Below are 24,615 nucleotides of genomic sequence, written 5' to 3'. Positions count from 1 at the left end.
TTTTAAAAAAAATTTGCAATTCATCTTCTTTAAAATGATTGCCTTTGAGGCATTCCCAACACTAGTATCAGGCTGACCGGTCTTTAGGTAACACATTTGTTGAACAGAGATATAATCATTTATAATCCTCCAGTGGCATCACAACACTGGCATCTACCCGACAATGTGAAAAATTGCCCAGGTATGTCCTGTACACAAAAAGCAGGACAAATCCAACCGGCTAATTACTTCCCAGTCTCCTCTCCATTATCAGCAAAAGTGTTGGAAGGGGTCATCAACTGTGCTATCAAGCAACACCTGCTCAGCGACGCCCAGTTTAGGTTTCACCAGGATCACTCAGCTCCTGATCTCATTACAGCCTTGGTTCAAACATGGACAAAAGAACTGAGTTCCTGAGGTGAGGTGAGCGTGATAGCCCTTGACATCAAGGCTGCATTTGACCACATATATCACTAAGGAGCCCTGACAAAACTTGAATCAATGTGTATCGGGGGCAAACACTCCGCTAGTTAGAATCATACCTGGCACAAAGAAAGATAGATTAGGTTGTGGAGGGTCTGTCATCTCAGCTCCAGGACATCTCTGCAGGAGTCCCTCAGACTAGTGTCCTGGGCAAAACAATCTTCAGCTGCTTCATCAATGACCTTTCCTCTGTCATAAGTGGTGATGTTCGTTGATGATTGCACAGTGTTCTGCACCATTCACGACTCCTCAGATACAAGATCTGGACAATATCCAGGCTTGGGCCAACAAGTGGCAAGTAACATTCATGCCACAAAAATGCCACACAATGACCATCACCAACAAGAGACACTAACCACCACCCCTTGACAGCCTCGGCGACTGTCTGCGTTGAGTTTGCACATTCTCCCAGTGTCTGCACGGGTTTCCTCCAGGTGCTCCAGTTTCCTCCCACAGTCCAAAGATGTGCAGGTTAGGTGAATTGCTAAATTGCCCAAAGCATTAGGTGCATTAATTAGGGGGAATGGGTCTGGGTGGGTTACTCTTCAGTGTGGACTAGTTGGGCTGAAGGGCCTGTTTTCACACTGTAGGGAATCTAATCTAATCAATGGCATTACCATCACTGAATCCCCCACAATCAGCATCCTTGGGGTTTCCATTGACCAGAAACTCAACTGGATTCACTGCATAAACACAGTGGCTACAAGAGCAGGTCAGAGACTAGGGATACTGTGGCAAAAAACTCACCTCGTGATACCCTTTAGTCTATCCGCCATCTACAAGGCACAAGCCAGGAGTGGGATGGAATACTCCCCACTTGCCCGGATGGGTGCAGTTCCAACAACTCTGAAGCAGTTTGACAAGGGTAGGGCAGTAGACGTAGTCTAAATGAATTTCAGTAAAGCCTTTGATAAGGAACCAAATGGGAGACTGCTCTGGAAGGTTCGATCACATGGATTCTAGGGCAAGCTGGCAAATTGGATACACAATTGGCTTGATGCTAGGAAGCAGTGGGTAATAGTAGAAGGATGCTTGTTGGCCTGGAGACCTGAATCTAGTGGAGTGCTTCAGGAGTCAGTGCTGGGTCTATTACTGTTTGTAATGGACTTGGATGAGAATGTAATGACTTGGATGAGAATGTACAAGGTATGATTAGTAAGTTTGCAGATGGCACTAAAATAGGAAGTATCGTGGACAGTGAGGAAGGTGATCAGAAATTGCAGCAGGACTTTGACCAGCTGGGGAAGTGGGCCGAGAAATGACAATTGGAGTTTAATATATTTAGGAGTGAGGTCTTGCATTTTGGAAATTCAAATCAAGGTAGGAGTTTCATGGTGAATGGTAAGGCCTGAAGGAGTGCAGTGGAACAGAGGGACCTTGGAGTTCAGGTGCAGCGTTCTCTGAAAGTGGAGTCCCAGGTAGACAGGACAGTGAAGGCGGCTTTTGGCACACTGGCCTTCATCAGTCAGGGCATTGAGTATAGAAGCTGGGAAGTTATGTTGCAGTAGTGCAGGATGTTGGTGAGGCTGTACTTGGAGTATTGTGTTCAGTTTTGGTCACCTTGCTATAGGAATGATGTGGAGATGCCAGTGTTGGACTGGGGTGTACAAAGTTAAAAATCAGACATAACCACGTTATAGTCTAACAGGTTTATTTGGAAGCACTTGCTTTCTGAGTGCTGCTCCTTCATCAGGTGGTTCTAAGTGCTGTTGGATTGTAACCTGGTGTTGTGATTTTTAACCTTGTTATATGAAGGATGTTATTAAACTGGAAAGATTGTAGAAGAGATTTACAAGGGTGTTGCCAGGACTCAACGGTCTGAGTTATAGGGAGAGATTAGACAAGTTCAGGAGACTGAAGGGGGATCTTTTAGAAGTGTATAAGATCATGACAAGCATGGATAAGTTGAATGCACTCAGTCTTTTTTTCCCCAGGGTTGGGGAATCCAGGACTAGAGTGCAACAGTTTAAGGTTAGAGGGCAAGAATGAAAAGGAACCTGAGGGGCAACTTTTTATTTTTTACTCAGAGGGTGGTATCCTTATGGAATGAGAAGTGGTTGATGTGGGTACATTAACAACAGTTAAAACGCATTTGGACAAATACATGGAAATGAGAGGTTTAGAAGGATATGGGCCAAGTGCAGGGAAATGGGGTTAGCGTGGATGGACATTTTGATCAGCATGGACCAGTTTGGGCCAAAGGGCCTGTCGCAGTGCTGTAGGACTCTATGGCTGCTTGATTCTTTAATTGGCTGCCAATTTGTGATTCCAATCGGTCTAGATCCTTTTCCAACTCGGTGAAATTAGTTCTCCAACTTAGCACTTTTACCTTGGATTTTTCCCCATTTTGCATTAAACCTGATAGCATGTGGGAATCAGTGATCACGATGTTGTCTCAATGAAACATATTCAACCTGTTCCACTTAATTCCCAGAACTAGTTACAGCAGTGATTTTGCTTTCCCCCTTGCTCATCTGAAAATAGCTGACTAAGCAAGTCTGTTTGCAGTAATTCCCCCCTTTCTCTGGTGTTTTACATTGTTACTTTTATAGTTTATATTAGAATAATTGAACTCTTCCATGATCACAATTCTATCGTCCTTGGATCATTTGACAATTTGCAAACAATATTTTTTCTTTCCATTTAGTGATCCGTATTGCCTTTATTGTTACTGAATTCTAACCTCGTGCTGTAACAACATCTTTGATCACACCCCTTGCATTTCTCCTTTCCTTATTGATCATGAATATATTGAAGCTGGGAATACTAAGTGTCCAGTCTGCCAGTACAGCATTACCCAATGCGGCTACTTGTGTCTGCAATTCACCAACCCTATTTATCACGCTCCATACATATAGACACATGCAGTCTAAAACCATCTTATTCTGCCTTGCATTTCCCTCGTGCCCAATCACTACTATATTTCAAACACACACAGGCAGCATAATTTTTTCCTGCTCCTTCTCAAGTATGAACGCTTGGTGTTTAATCAAAATAAAGGCATTTGATGTCGAGTTTTGAACAATACCGAATCCTTTAAAGATTAGAGATACCTTTATTAAAGTATTTTGAACAGTATTAAGTATTATATAATTAGGCAAAGTGCATGAAAGAATTTGTTTTTTGCAAAATATTTCTAAATAGTACAGGAACAGCAAAATGTAGAATGTCATTATAAACATGGGATGATAAGAAAAATCTGGGAGAAAAAAATCTAAGAACACTAAGATTTTTTAAATGTTTAATTTTTGAAATAAATGCTATGTTTTGTGTCAAAACTTGGAACAAAAGATATTGTGGTGGGCTTGCTGTTTGTTCTGGTGTATTCCCCCAGTATTTTTTCCATTCTGCTGGAAATTACTATAACAGCAAAAGTAAAATCTGATATATCACCTAGCATGAGACGGTACATTACAAAACATTTGTTTGCATTCACACTGAGAGCCTTTCGAACCTTTAAAATGGTTCAAAACTATATAAATTGAAAAGTCTTTTTCCTACAGTTGCACAACTGGAAACAGCTTTAAGTCTGTCACAGCTTGTGTATTTCACAGGCTTAAGAAAATTCATACATCATATTTCAGTTTAGCTCATTGAGTTTCCAAAAATATTGGAAAGCTTGGGGATGCAGCGTTTTGTGAAGTCAAGAAACTACATGGCATGACAGCCTTTTCTTAGCCCACGTGCTGTCACAAGAACCTTATTGCATTAACATCCATATGTCACTGTCCTTACATATGTTAAGGAGATTGAGAGATGGTGTACACATATGTGGGTGTGTCGCTCTGTGTCTTGATGACATTGTACCAGAAGTGGCTAAACTGGGCAGTTTATGTCCGAACCACTTGCATCTTGCCAGCTTCTCCCTCTCCAACTGGTCTCTCAGCTTTCTGACTCTCTGACCCACAGACTGCAATCAGTGAAGGTAGACAACTGCATCTCCTCCATACTCAACACTGGAGCCCTAGGAATACATCCTCAGTGCCCTACTCTACTCACTGTACATCCACGACTACTTTGCCAAATTCTGAAAGAACACCTTCTACAAGTCTGCTGATGACACAACCGTGGTAGGATGAATATGGAACGACGAGTCAGAATACAGAAAGGAGATATAGGGCACGGTGCAATGAAAATAACCTCTCTCTCAATGTCAGCAAAAATAAAGAACTGATCATTGATTAGATTAGATTAGATTACTTACAGTGTGGAAACAGGCCCATCAGCCCAACAAGCCCACACCGACCTGCCGAAGCGCAACCCAGCCAGACCCATGGTCCTTCAGCCCAACAAGTCCACACTGACCTGCTGAAGCGCAACCCACCCAGACCCATTCCCCTACATTTACCACTTCATGTAACACTACAGGCAATTTAGCATGGCCAATTCACCTGACCTGCACATTTTTGGACTGTGGGAGGAAACTGAAGCATCCGGAGGAAACCCACGCAGACACGGGGAGAATGTGCAAACTCCACAAAGTCAGTCGCCTGAGGCGGGAATTGAACCCGGGTCTCTGGCGCTGTGAGGCAGCAGTGCTAACCACTGTGCCACCGTGCCGCCCATGACTTCACAAAGCAAAGAGAACACACCCCCTCCTACATCAATGAAGCAGAGGTTAAGAGGATAGAGAGTGTCAAGTTCCTAGGAATGATGATAATTGACAACCTGCTCTGGACTTCCCACATAGATGTCATGGTCAAGAAAGCACCTCTCCTTCCTCATGCAGCTCAGGAAGTTTAGCATGTCCAATGTTTACACATGCACCATTGAAAGGCTACTGTTTAAGGTGCATAACTGCTCTGTCCAGGACTGTAAGAAACTTCAGAGTGTGGTGTGCACAGTCTACACCATCACAGAAGTTAACCTTCCATCAATAGACTCAGTTTACATGGCTCATTTCCATGGAAAGGCTGCCAAAGTCATCAAAGATCCATCACACCCCAGTAATGCTCTCCTCTAACCACTCCCATCAAGCAGAAGATACAGAAGCTTGAACACATGCACCAGCAGGTTCAGGAGCAGCTTCTTCCCGGCCGTTATTAGACTGATGAATGGACTTTCTAACTTCAAATAATGTTGACCTTGTGAATGTGGATCTTGCTGAGTGCACGCCCTGTGTTACGTAACCCGTATATTTCTAAGCATTTTTTTCCCTTCAATCTGTGATCTGTATTGGGCATTGGATAGGCATATGGAGGATAGTGGGCTAGTGTAGGTTAGGTGGGCTTGGATCGGCGCAACATCGAGGGCCAAAGGGCCTGTACTGCGCTGTATTTTTCTATGTTCTATGTATGTCCGTGCTTACTATGATCTACCTGCATTGCTTGTAAACAAAGCTTTTCACTGAACTTAGGTACGTGTGACAATAAATAAATCAAAACCAAGGTCTCTGGATATTGGCAGGAGGCCAGAAATGCAGATTTTCTGCCTGTGATCTGGATGGCATTATGAACTCAGGGGAGATTCTGGGCAGGCTCTAGGCAGAATGTTGAATTTGAATTTGTACAAGCATCACACCCCTAATTAAGAAGTGATTGCATAACAGAAGAATTGAACTTAGTTCAGCAGTTAATGAGGATAGTGAGTCTCATGACCTAAATAACAGCTTCTCTAAAAACTAAGCAGCAATCTTCTGACAGCAAATAAAACAGAAGGTGTACGGTTGCATTACCATTTGCCTCTACATTTTCTAGGATTAGGTGAAACTTCCAGAAAACAAATCTTCCATGGTCAGCTTTTCTTTTCCTTGCCCTGTTTCTATTATGTTTATTTAAAACAGATGTATCTCAGCCTGATGGACCCCATAGGCTAATTGATAGGCAGCAGCCTCACAAAGTAACAAAGAATGGAGAGACTTGGCAACTGGAGAAAGCTGAGGGCACCCAGAGTCTGAACAAGGAAAGAAAGTATCAAAAGAAAGCTGTCAGTTGATTGTAGAACGGGAAACACAGCAGCCAATGTTAGAGGGTACGTCTCAGCAACTGGAAGATTAAAAACATTCAATTAACTTTCCTACACTCCAATGACATCAATAAAAGTGACACATTCTCTCTTCAGTCACTCTTTTGCCCTTAATGTATTTGTAGAACCTCTTGGGATTCTCCTTAACCCCATTTGCCAAAGCTATCACATGTTCCTTTTTTGCCCTCCTGGTTTCCCTCAAGTACAGAGGAACCTCGATTGTAGAGCATTCGATTATCCAAATATTGGATTATCCGGCAAGATCGCAAGGTTCCAATGCTTGGCTAAACTACGTTAGCTGGCATTCGATTATCCGGAATTCAATTAACTGAATGAAATACTCCCTGCCCGTATCCTTCGGATAATCGAGGTTCCTCTGTTTACTCTTGCTGCCCTTATAGTCCTCTAGGGATTCACTCGAACCCAGTCATCCGTGCCATTGGGCAGCATGGTGGCTCACTGGTTAGCACCGCTGCCTCACAGTGCCAGGGACCCGGCGTGGAGTTTACACATTCTCCCAGTGTCTGCGTAGGTTTCCTCCGGGTGCTCCGGTTTCCTTTCACCGTCCAAAGATGTGCAGGTTAGGTGAATTGGCCATGCTAAATTGCCCATAGCGTTAGGAGCATTAGTCAGAGATAAATGTAGGGGAATGGGTCTGGGTGGGTTGCTCTTCAGAGGTTCGGTGTGGACTTGTTGGGCCGAAGAGCCTGTTTCCACACAGTAGGGAATCTAATCTAATCATACCTGACATATGCCTCCTTCTTTCTCTTGACTAGAGCCTCAATTTCTCTAGCCATCCAGCATTCCCTACATCTACCGGTCTTGCCCTTCACACTAACAGGAACATATGGTCTTTGAACTCCTGTTACCTTATTTTTTGAAGGTCTTCCACTTTCTAACTGTCCCTTTACCTGCAAATAGCAACTTCTAATCAACTTTTGAAAGGTCCTGCCTAATACAATCAAAATTAGCCTTACTCCAATATACTTTCACTGGATGTTCTCCCAGAAATATCATCCCTACGTACAGCTGTAATGTTATCCTTAACGAAAAATGCCATTCCGTCTTCCCTCTAGCCCCCTTTTCTGTCCTTCATATAGCATCTATAACCTGGAATATTAAGCTGCCAGACCTGCCCCTCCCTGAGCCACATTTCTGCAATAGCTATGGTTTTCCAGCTCCAAGTTTCCAACTAAATGTTTGAGCAAGAGGTGTAGTTAGCTGCTCCATACAACAATTTTACAGGATGCTATCTTCAAGTCAAAAACCAGTTACACCTATCACACAAATGAGCAATGGGGCATGTGAATTGCAGTGCTGGTGTGATACTAGGTATGTAGGCTGTAGCTTCCAAAGACTGACAGATCATATTAATCAACATATCCCTTTGGCTGTTTGCAACAGACAGGATACTGTCCATTCCCAAACAGCCTGTACTTGTAAAACTCAGAATGCAGTGTCATCATCAGATCAGATATAGTAGGCCAACACTTGCTTATACCGCAGCTACATATATTAATGCACAGGGTCTTGTCCTTGGTGGACAGAGAGAACATGCACACACACTGCAATCATTTCAACACAACAAAATAGGTGACAGCCATTTTCTGGTTCACTTCTCAGGACAATGTTTTGACCAGTGTTAATATGCTCGGTTTAAAAAGTAAACAAAGCTTGACAGTTAACCATTTCTCACTATTAACTGATGCATTCTTCATGGCAACATCGCTGCTAATTAGAATCCATTTGACAATCAATCAGCTCTCTCTTGTGAAATAATATAAATGTAGTTTTCCCTTTAATTTGGAATGTCTAGCAAATTGCTTTGATGTGTGGAAGATGAAAACTTTTGACAAAATGTAGCTTTTTTTCAAGCTGCACTCAAGTGCTGTACTACCAAATGACTGAGTTGTGCTTGCTGTGATCTCTTTGATCAATATCTCAATGTTTATTTGAACAATATTAAAAAGGTACTGAAGCCTCTGCTGTTGACATGTTAACAATTTGTCTGATTCACACTTTTATATGCTTCAGGAATTGTTGCATTTTTTTCTCCTAAAGAACATTTCCGAATGGGTACTTTCTCGGCAGCAGTTCCACACTTTCCATTGTACATAACTAATGAGTCATATAATATAATTTATACTGGGTGAATGGACTTGGAAGGGAGCAGAGCAAGCATCAAATAGGCACACTAGAACAATTCACAGATTCCTACACCCCTACGTTTTCCTGCAAATGTTCTTCTTGACATCATCATTCAGATTCTTTGACAGCTATGATAGGATCTGTATTCACCATTTCTTCCAAACCTAGCCATTCATTTTGTAAAAATATTTTTCCTTTGGCTATTTTGCCATTCATACTAAAGCTATGTCCTCTGGTTTTCAACACTTCTGTCAATGAAAACAGTTTCACCTAATCTACTCTATCCATACCTCTCTAGAATACCTCCCTTCAACCTTTCCTCAGTCCAAGGAGGATATTTTCAGAACAATCTAGAAGGGCTTTTGCCTGAAACGTCGATTTTGCCTGTCCTCAGATTTTGCCTGTCCTCGGATGCTGCCTGAATTGCTGTGCTCTTCCAGCACCACTAATCCAGAATGTAGCATCTCAGGTGCAGGTCAAGTGAATTGGCCAGGCTAAATTGCCCATTGCGTTACGTGTATTAGTCAGAGGGGAAACGGGTCTGGGTGGGTTGCTCTTTGGGACTGCTTGGGCCAAAGGGCCTGTTTCCACACTGAAGGGAATCTAATCTCAGAGGAACTGGACTCCTTCATTCCTGGGAACACAATAGTATATTTCTGCATCTTTTCTGATGCCCTGTGTAAAGTTGGAGTCCAGAATTCAAAACAATACTTTAGTTGAGACCTAATAATTCAAAGTTTATCAAAATTTAAAACAGTATCAGATTTTACTCAGAAGTTAGTAATTTAAAGCTAGATGCCTGATAGAACCTTTTCTTTAGTTAGTCACATAGAACTACGGCTGATTTTATTTATCTATTCCACTTCTGAGTTTCCAGTTATTGATAATCAGTACGGCAGTCCTACAGAATTGCAGCCGAGATCAGTTAACTTATGGTTTTGTGCTCTCTGCAACACAATAGGTGATTTATTCACTGAATTATTGGGGAAGAAAATAAAATCATGTAGGTGGAGAATCTAAATGTGTTTGAATTGAGATACTTTTCCTCAATGTGCAATCAGAGCAAATCATGAGCTTACCTTCCGTACATGGCTAGAAAAGAGCGTGTTCATGTATTTGTCTTTTCGCTTCAGCTCACTGGCTCTTGCAGAAAAGGCAGGTGTCATCTGTGGGTTATCCTGTTTCTGAAATAAAAGAAAAGAGAAGCAAAGATATGGTAAGCAACTTCTACAATTCCATCTCAAAGCCATTTGTCGTCTTCTGTTTCTTCACAAAATTGCGTCTGTGTCATCCAACCAACATAAGATGATCCTGACTTTTCTGATGTATCAATTTTGTTTCAAAACTGCAGAGCTGTTTTAAAATGAGAATACTCAATAAAAATCCATTGAAAGTTAGGAAGTGACCCGGAAGTTGTGATTTGAAGAATTCCGAAAAAGAACAGCCTTTAAATTTAGGCGATTTATTTGATTTGCAATGCAGAAAAAATAACTTCTGACTAACATATTAACAAAACAAATTGATTAATCAAGGGCTTGTGAACATTAGCTGAAAAGGAAACTGACATGAATTGTAAATTTGCAGTCACATTGCATTGTGAACTAAAATGTTTTAATTTACAGGCTCGTTTCACACACTATCATCCACAGCCTGAAAATAGATTCTGTTTGAACAAGCAACAATCTTTTTCAGGCCTATAGTCGCAATCTGACACAGTGGAAAATTCAAATCCATGGAAATTTGATTCTTTGTTACACCAGATATGTGACCTCAGGAAAGCCATGCCCAACAGTTGTCTTTAACCAGTGTCTCGTATCTATTTTTGTGTTCATTTTCTCAGATCAAACTCCCAAGTAGAATGACAGAACCTGACAGTATAGGAAGACATTTGCCATTTGTCTCAGTGTCAGAACAACCCACAACTGAACCCACTGCACAGCTCTCTCAACATGACTCCCATTTTCCTCTGCTTCAAACACTTGCTTTTCCAAAAATAAATCATGTTACAAGTTATGAAAAATCCAATTTAAATAGAGCATAATTTTTACATTTTATGTAATTTAAAACAAAATTCTATGAAGGAATATGGACATCACTGGGAAGGACAGCATTTACTGCCCACTTCTGAATTGTCCTTGAGATGTCCTGGGATATTTCAGAGCACAGTTAAGAGTCAACCACATTTGCGGTGATTTGGAGTCACGTGTAGGCTAATCAGGTAAGGATTACAGGCTACCATTCCTACAGAAGATTAGTGAATTGGATGGGTTTTATGACAATTGATGGTTTTACAGGCACTATTATTACTAGCTTTCAATTCTAGATTTTATTAATTCAACTTAAATTCCACCAGCTGCTATGCTGGCATCATATGCTACAAACCCAGGCCTTTGGATTATGAATCCCATGACATTATTATCACATTACCATCTCGTATACGATCAGCGAGTGACTCGAGTGTCTTAACCACAGTGCTAGAAAGCTTCCTCATCTTGCCCACTGCAAGTACTGACTCTTGTGGGGGTATTACTTTTAAGAATACAGTATCCTGTATTAAGAGGACATACTTCATCTGGAGATGGAGGGAAAGCTGTGATAGATTCTGCAAATCAGATGGTACAAAAAACAATCCAACATCATCAACGTCTCACTAGCTAACTTTCCCAACATCAAGGTACTAATCAGTCAAAGCCATCTTCGCTGGGTAGGACCTGTCATTCAGATGCTTGGCTCCAGACTCCTTAAACAATTGCTCTCATGAAAAATCTGTTGTGACAAGAAAACACAAAACAACCCTGAAATGATCAAACATTCCTGCTGACCCGTGAGATACCCTAGCTTAGAACAGACTGAAAGGGAAAGGTTTCTTCAGAAGACCCAAAATTCATCAAAAGACTGTGTTAAGAACGCACAGAGGTAAATCAAGGTGTTGGAGAGAGCACACAACCTTCCAAACCTCACCCATTTGTACCTTCATGCACCACCAGCCCTTTCTGTAGCCGAGTTGGTGATCACATATTGGACTTATCCACCAACTCAGGACTTGTCAAATTGGAGTGGAAGCAAGTAATCCTGGGTCCTAAAGGACAGCCTGAACAGCGAAGTTGGAATGCCAACAGGGCCGATACATCCAATCCTGACCTCACCCAACGATTCAGCAATAGTCAAAGGAGCAGATGACAATCAGCAGCAAGAATCCTGGATAATTTCTCCTTACCTTTGGAAAGCTGTCGCAACTACAAATATACAAGCAGATCATATTTCAGAATCTGTGTAGGATCATACTGAGTACTTCATGAGCCACTGAGACATTGAGCAAGTCTCCAAGTCTTTCTTTTGATATTTGGGAGTCTGCACATGTGCTAATATGCCAAAGACTTATCGGACTCTATTTCTTTTTTTATTCTTGTAACTGCATTAATTAGCAGTGTTTATTTGTGTTGTGGCACTAAAGACAAAGGAACAGAAATATAGAATGATGAAAACTGTGCTTAAAATTCTTAACGTAAGCTTGTAAACAGCCCCAAGTTTATATCATTCACTTATCTGATCAAAATGTATTCAGGCCTCGCTTGTGACTAGCATGTAATCAGCTTAATTGAACAATGACAGCATTTCAACTATCCTTAGGCTCCGTCAAACTATCAGGACTATTTATGCACGTGTTCACTGTATTGAATACTGTTACAATCCAGATTTATCACCCATTTGTGATGGCACAAAGGAGGGGACAGTTAACAGACTGATGTAACAGGATAAAATAATGAAACAGAAAACATGCAAATTAAATGCTGTTACATTTCAATGAATGTACCAGTATAGAGTGCTGAGAAAACCCACATAATTTTAATGATCAAGTGACGATCACCATTAAGACAATTACTTCTCCCAAAAGGTCATGAGTTGGTGGAATTCACTACCCGAGAGTGTGATGGATGTTGGACACGGAATAAATTCAAGGAGGAGATAGTGTTATGAACTTAATGTTTGGAAAATTGTAAAATGGGAAAAGAACTGCACAGTCTCTTTAAAAGATTATGTTTTTTCTGTGCTTAGATTTAAAATGAATGTCTGTGAACAGCAGCTTTAAAGTTTGCAGGTGCACAGAGAGCCCAAACTGAAATATTGTATCAAAAGGCCATACGGTTAGCAGGCTAAGCAGCAGTTTTTATCAAGACAACAGGTTTTCAATTTAGGAGAAAGTGAGGACTGCAGATGCTGGAGATCAGAGTCGAGAGTCTGGTGCTGGAAAAGCACAGCAGGTCAGGCAGCATCCGAGGAACAGCAGAATCGACGTTTCAGGCATGAGCCCTTCTTCATTCCTGAAGAAGGACTTATGCCTGAAACGTCGATTCTCCTGCTCCTTGGATGCTGCCTGACCTGCTGCGCTTTTCCAGCAACACATTTTCAGGTTTTGAATTTAGCCAATCAATTTAAACCAGGTCCTTAGATATTAAAAACCTATCAAATTTAAATCTGATGGTTTTGACAACCTAGAACCAATCCAATTTTAAACATATTGATAAGTCATCAAGGATATAAAAGGGGGCAGTTGAAAAATTGGCAGAGCTAACTGCCATCCTGGCAGAGTTAACAGCTCTCAGCTCTGGAGAGAGAAATGGGCTCTCACAGTTGCCTATGTATCAGAGAAGGCATCATCTAAAAGATAATGGTACCAACAACGGAAAAAGGCATTCCTGATTGCAGAATTGGAGGTGGCATTCCAGGAGGAAGTTTCGATAGAACGTGACACAGAATATTCCAGAAGACTGTAATTTCAAGAGAGCAAATTCTATTTTTTTTGTATATGAGTGGGACTTGTACTATTTGGAACAGCATACCAGTAAATTCTTGTTTTAATCAATATTAGTTAGTAGTTAAAGGGATTTATTTAGCTTGTTAATAGTTAAGTTAATTTGTTCATAGTTAGTTAGATAAATAAATTACTTGTTGATTTTAAAAAGTGTGTCAAGAATTTGTTTTATTTAACCACTAGAAGTTGGTTAAGAGCAGGTTATACCACTTTTCACACTTTTTTGTTTTCCAGATTATAGGGCAAGGCGATCCTCTGAGTGTTTCAGTTTTAGTTCTCGGGTGCGGGGGTGGGGGGGGTCAACCTCCACTTTATAACAATAGACAGATTGTTAATTAGTAATGGGTTAAAGAGTTATGAAAAACAGGCAGGAAACTGGAGTTGAGGCCACAATGAGATCAACCATGGTTGTGTGAAATGATGCAGCCGTTTCAAGGGGCTGAATTACTGCTGCCTCACAGCGCCAGAGACCCGGGTTCAGTTCCCGCCTCAGGCGACTGACTGTGTGGAGTTTGCACGTTCTCCCCATGTCTCCGTGGGTTTCCTCCGGGTGCTCCGGTTTCCTCCCACAGTCCAAAAATGTGCAGGTTAGGTGAATTGGCCATGCTAAATTGCCCGTAGTGTTAGGGTCAAGGGTAAATGTAGGGGAATGGGCCTGGGTGGGTTGCGCTTCGGCGGGTCGGTGTGGACTTGTTGGGCTGAAGGGCCAATTTCCACACTGTAAGTAATCTAATCTAATCTAATCATCTATTCCTGGCTCCTAGTTCTTATGCTCTTATTTTGTAGGATGTCCAAATAATTTATTATTAGTATTTTACAGGTGTGCATGCATGTGAGTATGCATGTATTATTTTAGAAAGTCATGGTTCTTGGTGTGCAAAGCGGCATGATAAGTTAACTCCAAACCAAAACAGGTAGCCAAACTCCATTTATAATTTGTTCTATAAACCCAATTTATAATGAATAAAAGGAAGCACTTTAAATTAGCAAGTTTGTTACAATGCACAACTTGTAAACATTTCCAGTTAATGGCTTAAAGAATGACACATATTTACTGCAACAAATGATTAACAACACTATGACTTAAACACTAATTCTGTGGAAATCAGATACTTTAAAACCACAGAACATGATATAACTGGAATACTTTATAGGTATACTTTACACTGTTTTTTATTTGGACACCCAATATTCTCAAAATTAATATACAGTTTCTTAGTTCCTATGATGCATTTGTTTTGCTGGAAAGGTCTTCTTTTGTGTGCTATTCTCTGTTATCAAGCTCACAGTGAGGTTCTTTTTGGAGGGTCTCCTTATAGACCGTGCTTGGTGGCATTTCAGGCCTTAATTTAAATTTAAATGCATTTGATCTTTCTCACCAAAGTACAAACTCCCAACCACATTCCTCCAAGAACTACCCCAAAAGTTTGGTTTCTAGATGTTGTCTCTCTCTCTCAAGTCCAGGACATCTGCACATAAAACTGTGAGAGATATTCAGTGATATTCTAGGAAAGTCTGGAAATTGACCTTTATAATGGTCTCCTCTGCATATCCTTCCAGCTAGCAATGTGAATCACATGGATCTTGCACCTTGTTAGAACATAGAACATAAAAGAATACAGCGCAGTACAGGCGAAAGTCTGGAAATTGACCTTCACAATGGTCTCCTCTGCATATCCTTCCAGCTAGCAATGTGAATCACATGGATCTTGCACCTTGTTAGATGTGCTAATTAGCTATCCAAGAAAGACCAATACTTTCATCTTGGAACTAAATGGTCAGGTCAAATCACAACTGTTTATGACTTCACAGTCCCAGCACTCAACACACTTGCTGCTGCCATTTTCCCTAATAGTAAATACTCTACACCTTATCTCCAGTAAAACAATCTAAGCCTTCCTTTGGGCTCTACCAATCAATCTACGCAAGCCTAATACCAGCTAGACTTTAGAACAGGTCACAGTATTCACTTCATTTTACTTTAAATTTAAAACAATCTCGAAACACTGACGTATTTGTTCAATCATAAAACTGCAGCAAGCTTATGTAAACATCTGTAAACTTCAACATCTTAAATCTAACTGGCAAATTTCTGGCTGGATACTTTATCGGTACTGTATTCCACTCCTCATTGCTGGCTATCAAGTTGGTTCAATGTTGTACATTTCAATATAATCAATAGGTTGGGGAAAAAAATGAACATCTATTAGGAAGACAAACAAGGGAAGAAGAGACAAAATTTCTGAATTTGGGAAATAAATTTAAAAGGTCTTCTTCAAAGTGGTACTACTTTCTTCTCACATTAAATGAGGAGTGGCAGATGTAGTTTAGTTTAGATAAATGCAAGCTGTTGCATTTTGGTAAGACAAACGAGGATAGGGCTTACACAGTTAGTGGTAGAGGCCTGGGGAGTGTTGTTGAACAGAGAGATCTAGGATGCAGGGACATAGTTCCTTGAAAGTGGTATCACAGATAGACAGGATAATGAAGGCAGTGTTTGGTATGCATGCCTTCATTGGTCACAGTATTGAGTACAGGAGTTGAGGTATCATGTTGGGACTGTAGAGGACATTGGTGAGGCCACTTTTAGAATATTGTGTACAGTTGTGATGCCCTACTGTAGGAAAGACACTATTAAAATGGAAAAGATATAGAAAAGATTTACAAGGATGTTACTGGGACTGGAGGGTTTTGAGTTATAAGGAGAGACTGGATAGGCTGGGACATTTTTCCCTGGAGCTTAGCAGGTTGAGGGGTGACTTTCGAGAGGTTTATAAAATCATAAGCGGCATAGATAAGGTGAATAGCAAAGGTCTTTCCCTAGGATAGGAGAGTTCAAAACTACAGGCCATACTTTTAAAGTGATAGGGGAAATATTTAAAAGGACCTGAGGGGCAGCATTTTCACACAGAGGGTGGTGCATTTATGGAATGAATTGCTAGAGGAAGTGATAGTTATAGATGCAGGTACAGATACAACATCCAAAAAACATTTGGACAGGTACATGAATTAGAAAGGTTTAGAGGGATATGGGCCAAACACAGTCAGATGGGATAGCTTAGTTTGGGAGATCTGGTCAGTATGGACAAGTTGGGCCAAAGGGACTATTTCTGCGTTATATGATTCCATGACTCTATGAAAGGAGAAACTTCCACTTACTGTCATCATAATATGTGACAGATCCAATAGGGGTTTGTGCAATCACAATGACGATAAATCTGAGACATTCATTTCAGAATTCCACATCTAGAAATCATTTTAAATGCTAATTACTGGGGACTAATATACCAACAAAATAGAAAAGACTAACATAGAAGTCACAGCAGTAACCTAGCAATGTTTGTGTCTTAAAATCTTGCACATTTTAGGAAAAAGGATTGGTGGGGTTAGGGTAATGATTTCCATTCATTTGTGTTTTGTAATGACTGAATAGAGTCACGAGTTCAAAATTTAAGGTCAACAGGATCTTACAGGTTAATATTTCACCTATCGGAAAGTGTGGCTGAAAATCTGGACTGAATTACTAGACAGAAAGAAAGGATATGAAACATGTTTTGTGCCAACTTAGTGTTGTCAAGTTATATATTGCTGAATGCAGGTCGAATTAAAAATGAAGTTTGGCATTCTTCATTCTGAAGCCATAAAGTTCAGATACATAGGAAGTGAACATCTCATCTGACATCTCTTTTCTTTATCTCTCCTCAAGCTCAAAAACACTTAAAACTAGCACTCAAATAGCCCCTTCAACTTTGCCAAACATGTTATGTTGTTGCACAGGAATATTCAAGCATATATGATGATATTCAGACAAAGCTTTGTTAAAGATGTAGGCTCTGAGGAGTGCTTTAAGGGAGGAAGCATGTAGAGACAGAGGTTTTGGAAGGAAATTAGAAAGAGGCAACTGGACAATTAGGCATGTCTGCCAACAGTAGTGTGATTTAAATTAAGAAAGTGCAAGAGAATTGGAGAAGCGCTATGATTCTATATGATCAGCATTTTTGATCTAACTCCTTCTGCCCTTGTGAAGGTCTTGAATCTTTGCAGACCATGTGGTATAGTTACACCCAAAATGAAAAACTACGGAGGGAATTGCAGGTTTTTGACCCAATAACTGTGAAGTGATGGTTATATTGTTATGGTACTTTGTTGTGTGTTTTCGAAGGAAACCTGAAAGCATAGGCATTCCCGTTAGCTTGCAGCCCTTCTTGGTGCCATTGAAGGTGCCTTACTGCGTACTGTGCATTGTATCTCAATGATGGCACATGTTGCAGTCAGTATGCATCAGTGGTGAAGACAGACAATGTTTAAAGAGGGGAATGAGGATCTGATTGAGTGGGCTGCTTTACTTTTGATGGTTTTAAGCATTTTGAATGCTGCTCAAATTGCACTTATCCAGCAAATGGAGATTATTCCATCATATTCTGACTTGTGCCTTTTGAATGGTGGACAGGCTTTGTTGAGTCAAGACATGAGTTATTTGCTGCAGAATTCCCAGTCTCCAACCTGCTATTGTAGTCACAGTATTTATGTGGTTGTTACAGTTAAGTTTCTGGTTAATGGTAACTCTCAATATGCTGATGGTGGGGAATTCAGTGATAACACCTTTGAAGGTAAAGGTAGATAGATTTTTATTAAGCAAGAGGGTGAATGGTTATCAGGGCTAGGTGAGAATTTGGATTTATGTTTACACTCAGATCAGTCATGATCTTATTGAATAGCAGAGAAGGTTTAGGGTCAATGGCCTACTCCTGCTTTGCAGATTCATGATGCCCTGGAACAATAAGGGAGAATATTAGATCCTTTTTGGCATGAAATGTTATTTCAATAAAAAAGGATGGAATACAGTGATTATATTCAGGCCAAGGGACAGACAGAATAAATACTACAAACAAAACAGAGATAGCAGAATACCAAAAAATTATTTTGTGTCAGCTTTTTCCTCAGATGTTACAACACTGATATGACATTGAATAATGTATGATAAATGGCATTGATTTTTTGGAATGGAGAGAAGTGGATATGCTGAATAAACTAAACAAACTCAAAATGGAGAAAACCCTTCTGAATGACTGCATCCATTTATTTTAAAAGAATGTAGAGGACAGCTTGTAGTGGCATTACCACATCTGTGTTAAAATTCATTAGAAAGAGGTTTAGTACCAGAGGATCGGTGCGAAACAAATATTATCCCGATATTTCAGGAGAAGGACCAAACATGTTGAGGAAATAAGTCAGTTCGACACTGACAAGTAATGGAATCCCTGTTATAAAGAATATAAGAACATCAAGCTATGAGAAATAGTGTGCAGAAAATCTTAAGGTGACAATGGTAACGAAGTAGATGTAATTTATTGGGATTTTTAAAATACCCTTAATATGGCACACTGTAACTGAGGGAGGACAATAATAAACATGCAGAATAGGTTTGAACTGAAGAGTAAGAGGAGTCTGCAGCATTGATTTACCAAATTCTTTCCACCATTTCTTAATATCACATGAAGTGGAGTGAAAAGAGTTAAAGACTGGTAACTGTGATTTAGATTTATTGTCATGTGTATAAAAATAGAATGAAAAATGTTTTTTGAATGTTAAATGTGAAGTGCTGCCAAGCTCTGTCATCATCTTGAAACACTGAGTATAATGCAAGATTTTGCTACAATAGAGTTCATCTTTCTCTCTTCTTCTTGATCCTCCTCTGCTGCTCCTCCAGACGTTGCTTGACATCGTCTTGGGATCTTGGTTATGGGCCTACTGCCTCCATTGCTGCCACTCCCACAACCACTGCATCTAAGCTGGAACCACAGGCTTGGTCTCCTATCTCCTGTTCCCCATCCAATGCTCCTCCAGACACTGCTACCAGTCATCGGTCACTGAGCCCCTGGCTCCAGGCTCCTCCATGGTGCAGAGAGGCCGAGCCCAGGCTCATGAGCTGAAAGTTGCTGATTCCATTGCTGCCACCTTGATGGTGGTTACCCCTCAGGATGATGATGGAGCATACACACAGCACTTCTGGTTGTAGATGGTTGTCAATGCTTCAGCCTTCTTTTTTATAATGGTGTGCTGGGCTTCCGAGCTGAATGAAATTCCAGATCCTCCAGCACTGACAAAAAGCAGACTGACAAATTATAGACAGTGTCACAACCGAGATTATATGATGGGTAGGTAGGGCTTGTGTCACTATCATTTTGGCACACATATAGTAAAATCAATAACTCATAAGGGGTTTAACATAATTCCTGCTTTCTCCCAACTTGCAGGTTGGAAACCATTCAGGGTAAATGTGTTCTTGTTTTCTAATTCCTTCCTGTTATTTATGCTATCTTTTAACTACAGATGCATGTCACTTGACTAGTTACCAGATGTTCTGAATTGGGGCCACAAAAGGAAGGAGATAAGGTGGTTACAATTCTGCATTTTAAGAGCATCAAACATGATAATTCCCTCTTGACCAAAAGCATATACTTAGATCCACAAGACTTGTTTCTCACTGGCACCTTGTGGAATTTCTCACCATATGATTAAGATTGTTTGAGGTAGTTTGCTGCCACCATCCTCCTCTGTCTTGGGGCTATCTACTGATTGGTGGTGCAGGATACCTCACTGAAAATCATCTACAGAAGAGACAGTGTTCTTGGATAACAAGGCAGTTTATTACACAATATCAATAAGTAAAACTATAGAACTACTAGAATCATAGGGAACTGGTACAGGTACATCTGTCCACTTTAATAGAGAGAATAGAACTGTTCACTTCTATCTCAACTGTGTGTGGCATCAGAAGAATGGGCAGAGCCAATGCAACAAACACTAAACACTTCAGAAGCATTGCTTATACAACAAACCTATCCTTTTTACGATTCCTCATACTACCATGAATTTGTAACTCATCTGAACTCTTCTGACAATTTGAGAGATAATTCCTTGCCTTTTTCTTTAGAAAGAGAGTAAAAATTGTTATATTTGACACTGAAGGATGATCAATTCCAATAAGCTTTTGAAGTTACCAAGAATGTGCATTTTCTTCTGACAACTTTCACTGGCTACAAGTGCCTTATCCTGTAGGGCTTCTTACACACCAAATATATGTTTCCTTACAATAGGTAGGGCTGATTTTAAGGTATATTTCTCTCTCACTGCTTCTCATCCTCAATAGAAAAACAGACCGAAAAATTGTGTGCCCGTATTATGCCCGTATTTTCTCCCCTTCCCACATTAGAATGAGCTAACTTTAAATCTTTATCTTTTATATTTTTATTTTTCCTTTGTGTGGAGATGCTTGTGCAGATTCGATTTGATCTTCGAATCGCACAATGGAGAAGAGGCCTTTTGTCCCATCAGGTCTGTACTGCTATAAATATACTATGACCTACTGGGACCTAAGTCCCAGTTTCCTGCACTAAACCCATGGCCTTGAACATTGGGACACGTCATGTGCTCATCCAAGTGCTTTTTAAAGGTTTCTGTCTCAACTACCTGCCAAGTTTTACTTATTGCTTTAATCAAAATGTTTTCATTTTCTTGCAACACCAATGTCCAGCAATATCTGACCTCTGGAAGAGGACTTTACAATGGTATAAGGATTAAGAAAGATTAAGGGAATTCTACACAAGAAATATTATGAAAAACAATCCTAATATTCTAAGGACTTGGTAATTAAAACAAAAGGAGCTGCTTAATTAAACTATTCAGATATCTTCTGGGAATGAAACACATATCTTATCCCAATAAATCAAATGAGAACAGTGCATGTTGGAATTAAAGCAGCATTTGTAAAATGAGACGGTTAACAGTTCAGATGGGTGCACATACAAACTTTGAACTTTTCCCCCAGATGCTGGATGAATAAAATGTCAGAAGAACAGTACTTTTGGTTAATTTAAAACTCCCAATATTTGCAATATTTTCCACCTTTTTAATCAATAAATTCAACACCTGATTTAAATTCAGTAAGAATCTGCTGTATCCATGCACGACATGGTCCGATGCTTATTTCACATAATGCTCAATTTTTAATTTTATCTTCATGTGACAGACAGAGTCAGTACAAGAATAGCATTTGGAATGTGCTTTGACCAATAGATATGCTAGGTGTTCTGGTAAATTAAGGTTTATTTCACATGAAACCTGCTAGTGTTAAATATTCAGCATTGAGCTCTAACTAGATTATTGTTTCTGCTGCTCCCTGCAATATACGCATTCCTATTTCTTATGGATTCTCCAGTTGCTAAGGAACATCTCGCTTCATGATCTGTATCAGTTTAACGTGTGTCTTTTCTCCCCTTCCCACATAGCCAGTTGTGCCTACATTTTGTTACATTTTGCTCCTTTAGTGTGTGACTGATATGAAAACCATAGGAATATAAACAAAATACAACAAATGCATGGGTTCTCTATTGTAATTTGAACTAAAAGGTGCACACAATGCAAACTAAGGAATAAGGTTTGCTCACCTCTTACACTATTATTCTACTCCTGGGTTATATGAGAACATTTCCTCCTTCAGTGACTCTCCACCTACAGGTTCTTAACACCATTGCACAGCACACGACTCTTCAATAAGCAAGTGGGGAGAAATTTCCAAGATGATCTCTGACCTAGTTTTGAGTCATCTGGAGTCAAGGCAAGCCCAGCTATAGACATATCAATGAGTAATCATTGGTCCTTAACCACAAATTTATTGGTGCTATGATATTCTGCCCTAGACTTATACAATATAGGAGAGGCCCTTTGGCCCACTGAATCTGTATTGACTAAACCTAAACTCCTGTCACCACCTGATGAGTCAGTAAACAATATTTACAACATAGGTTCAAGTGCTTGCAGTTTCAACGGCCTATCCTTGTACCCAAACCCTGTGGCTGCCTTGGAACTTTTTCAAAGTTGACTGTCCTGAATGCAACTGAATGTCACCCTCTGGCAATAAAGACTGGACCTCCAAAGCCACATTTTCCTGAGGTAGTTGGAGCAAACCAGAAATTTGTCTAACTCCTGCTACTTAACTGGAGGTTGAAAATTCAGGCCTAGGTGCTTTCACTGGGGCCTTTGAGTTTCATATTTGCTCCCTTCAACAGCAAAATGATTACATGGTAGCCGATTGGTTAGCACTGTTACCTCACCAGCACAGACTGTCCATGTGTGTGTGGGTTTTCTCTGGGCGCTTTGGTTTCTTCCCATAGACCAAAGATGCGCAGGTTAGGTGGATTGGTTATGCTAAATTGCCCAAAGTGTCTAGGGATGTGCAGGCTGTGTGAATTAGCTACAGGAAATGCAGGGTTACCTGGCTTGGGCAGGTGGTTCTGAGTGGGATGCTCTTTGGAGGGTCAGTGTGGACTCAATGGGTTGAATGGTCTGTTTCCACGCGGTCAGGATTCTATGATCTATATAGGGATTTGATGAGGTGTTAGTTTTGTTCAATTAATAACACTTTGTGTAACAGGCAATAAGTTTAAACCCAACCTAAAGTATTCAGCACCATAAACTAAGCTATTACTCTGCTTCAGTACTAATGGAGCTAATACAATCTTGGAGGTGCTGTTCTCTGTTAAAAATCTCAGTGCATGAAGAACAAACAGTGTGTTTTTATGTACAGACCAATGATTCTCCTTCATGCTCTTAGTGAATGTGAGCACATTACCATTGCCTTGTGGCCACTGCATTTATCTGCATAACAGTAACTGCAAAAATAATTATCCACGTGAACAGCTTGAAGGTATTCTAACGTGAGAAAGAGATATTAAAAATACAAAGCTAATATCCTTACTGACTCAAGTTATACTCCATGTAGCAAGCAATATAAAGGAAACCCATTTAATTGTACACCATAAATATATCAATGAATTCTGGTGGTAACAAACTTCTCAAACAGCTGCTGAATTATTCTGTACAATGAATAAGCTTTCCAAGAATTGAGTGCAAAGAAAATGCCGAGTCAATCAGATCATTGCTGGTCTCAGAGCTCCAGTGAGATTAAATATGCCCCACAAAGTAGCCAGACACAGGCTGGAAACCACAGGCTGAAGCACACTAAATGTACAGACACACTGGCAGCTGACAGGAGCTCTCTCTCTCTCTCTACCCCTCACACATTCAGCTTTCGACAGATCCAATTGCTGCAGCCACAGATTTTGCTGTGAAAATTAGGTCTAAAAAAAAACTGAATCAATCAGCAGGATGCAGGAAAGCAAAAGCAAGTTAAAGGGTGGAGAGATGGATTGGATTGGATTGGGTGGGGCTAGTTGCAGCGATGCCACCCGCCTCACAATACAGATGCAATTATTCCTTATCTAGTTGATCAGTCTACACAGACCTCCTGAAAGAAGTAGAGGTAACATATTGACTGCTTTGACTGTGTTGAGTGAGAAATAGCCTGGAAAGTGCAAACATTCTCAAGCATGTTCATAAAGCCTTGATCTGACCAGATACGGAAATAAATAACATTTACAAATAATGAAAGGTCTAGAAATATTCCGCCACCCATTTGAATGTGAAGAGAGAATTTAAACTGCATCACACAAATTTAAAAATCTTCACTTGAATCGACAAAATGAATGTTTACCCAATGATTTGATCTATTTTTGTAACAAACTTGCAGCGTTTTCCAACCTTTTCTTTTTCTGGCTTTTAATGTGGAAAATTTGTAGAATTCATCCCAAATACTTCTTGTCATAAGACTTTTTCAAAAATTGTTGATAAAGCCATGACTAATCTTCCTGTGCTACTATAACAATAAACAAGAGTCCTTAAAATGTCAAGACTTGTGAGACTTCCCTCACCACCATAAATTGCCCTTTATCCCAGTGATTACAATGTTAGTAACATGGCTGACACCAGTTAGTGATTGTTAAAGTGCATTTGCATGTATATTCTAAAGGTTATAATGTGCTGTCTGTCATTGCTATTTGGTTGGAACCACTACCATATTTGTATGAAATTTCTTTAATAAAAGGCAGTTGGAAAATGCACTCTCTCAGCGTTGTGTAAGAAGGCTATTGTTCTTCAGATGCTTCCCAATGGACAAACCATGAATCAATATTAACGTGAAAGGGTGCTCGGCATCCTTGCAGGCGATTAGAATAGTAGACTGCAATTCATTCTCTTTCTAAAAACAAAAGTGGGCATTTCCAGTGATGATATTTTCTCCTGCCCTCCACCTGTCGCTACCAAAGTTAGAACACTTAGAGTCATAGAGATGAACAGCTTGGAAACAGATCCTTCGGTCCAACCCGTCC

The 24,615-nt window shown here is 40.2% G+C and overlaps 1 protein-coding gene across 1 annotated transcript in view; it reads right to left on the bottom strand.

Moving 5' to 3' along the window:
- myo1d (myosin 1D) overlaps positions 1–24,615 on the bottom strand; it is a 525,665-nt gene that overhangs the window by 160,796 nt on the left and 340,254 nt on the right. The window contains exon 19 of the mRNA XM_043675298.1: positions 9,654–9,758. Coding sequence (XP_043531233.1) covers positions 9,654–9,758 — 105 coding nt within the window. The remainder of the gene's footprint in view (positions 1–9,653; positions 9,759–24,615) is intronic.

Source organism: Chiloscyllium plagiosum, chromosome 33 (genome assembly GCF_004010195.1).
Source record: "Chiloscyllium plagiosum isolate BGI_BamShark_2017 chromosome 33, ASM401019v2, whole genome shotgun sequence".
Lineage (NCBI taxonomy): Eukaryota > Metazoa > Chordata > Chondrichthyes > Orectolobiformes > Hemiscylliidae > Chiloscyllium > Chiloscyllium plagiosum.
Note: the sequence above shows the minus strand (reverse complement) of the source record. Positions and strands in the feature narration are given on the sequence as shown.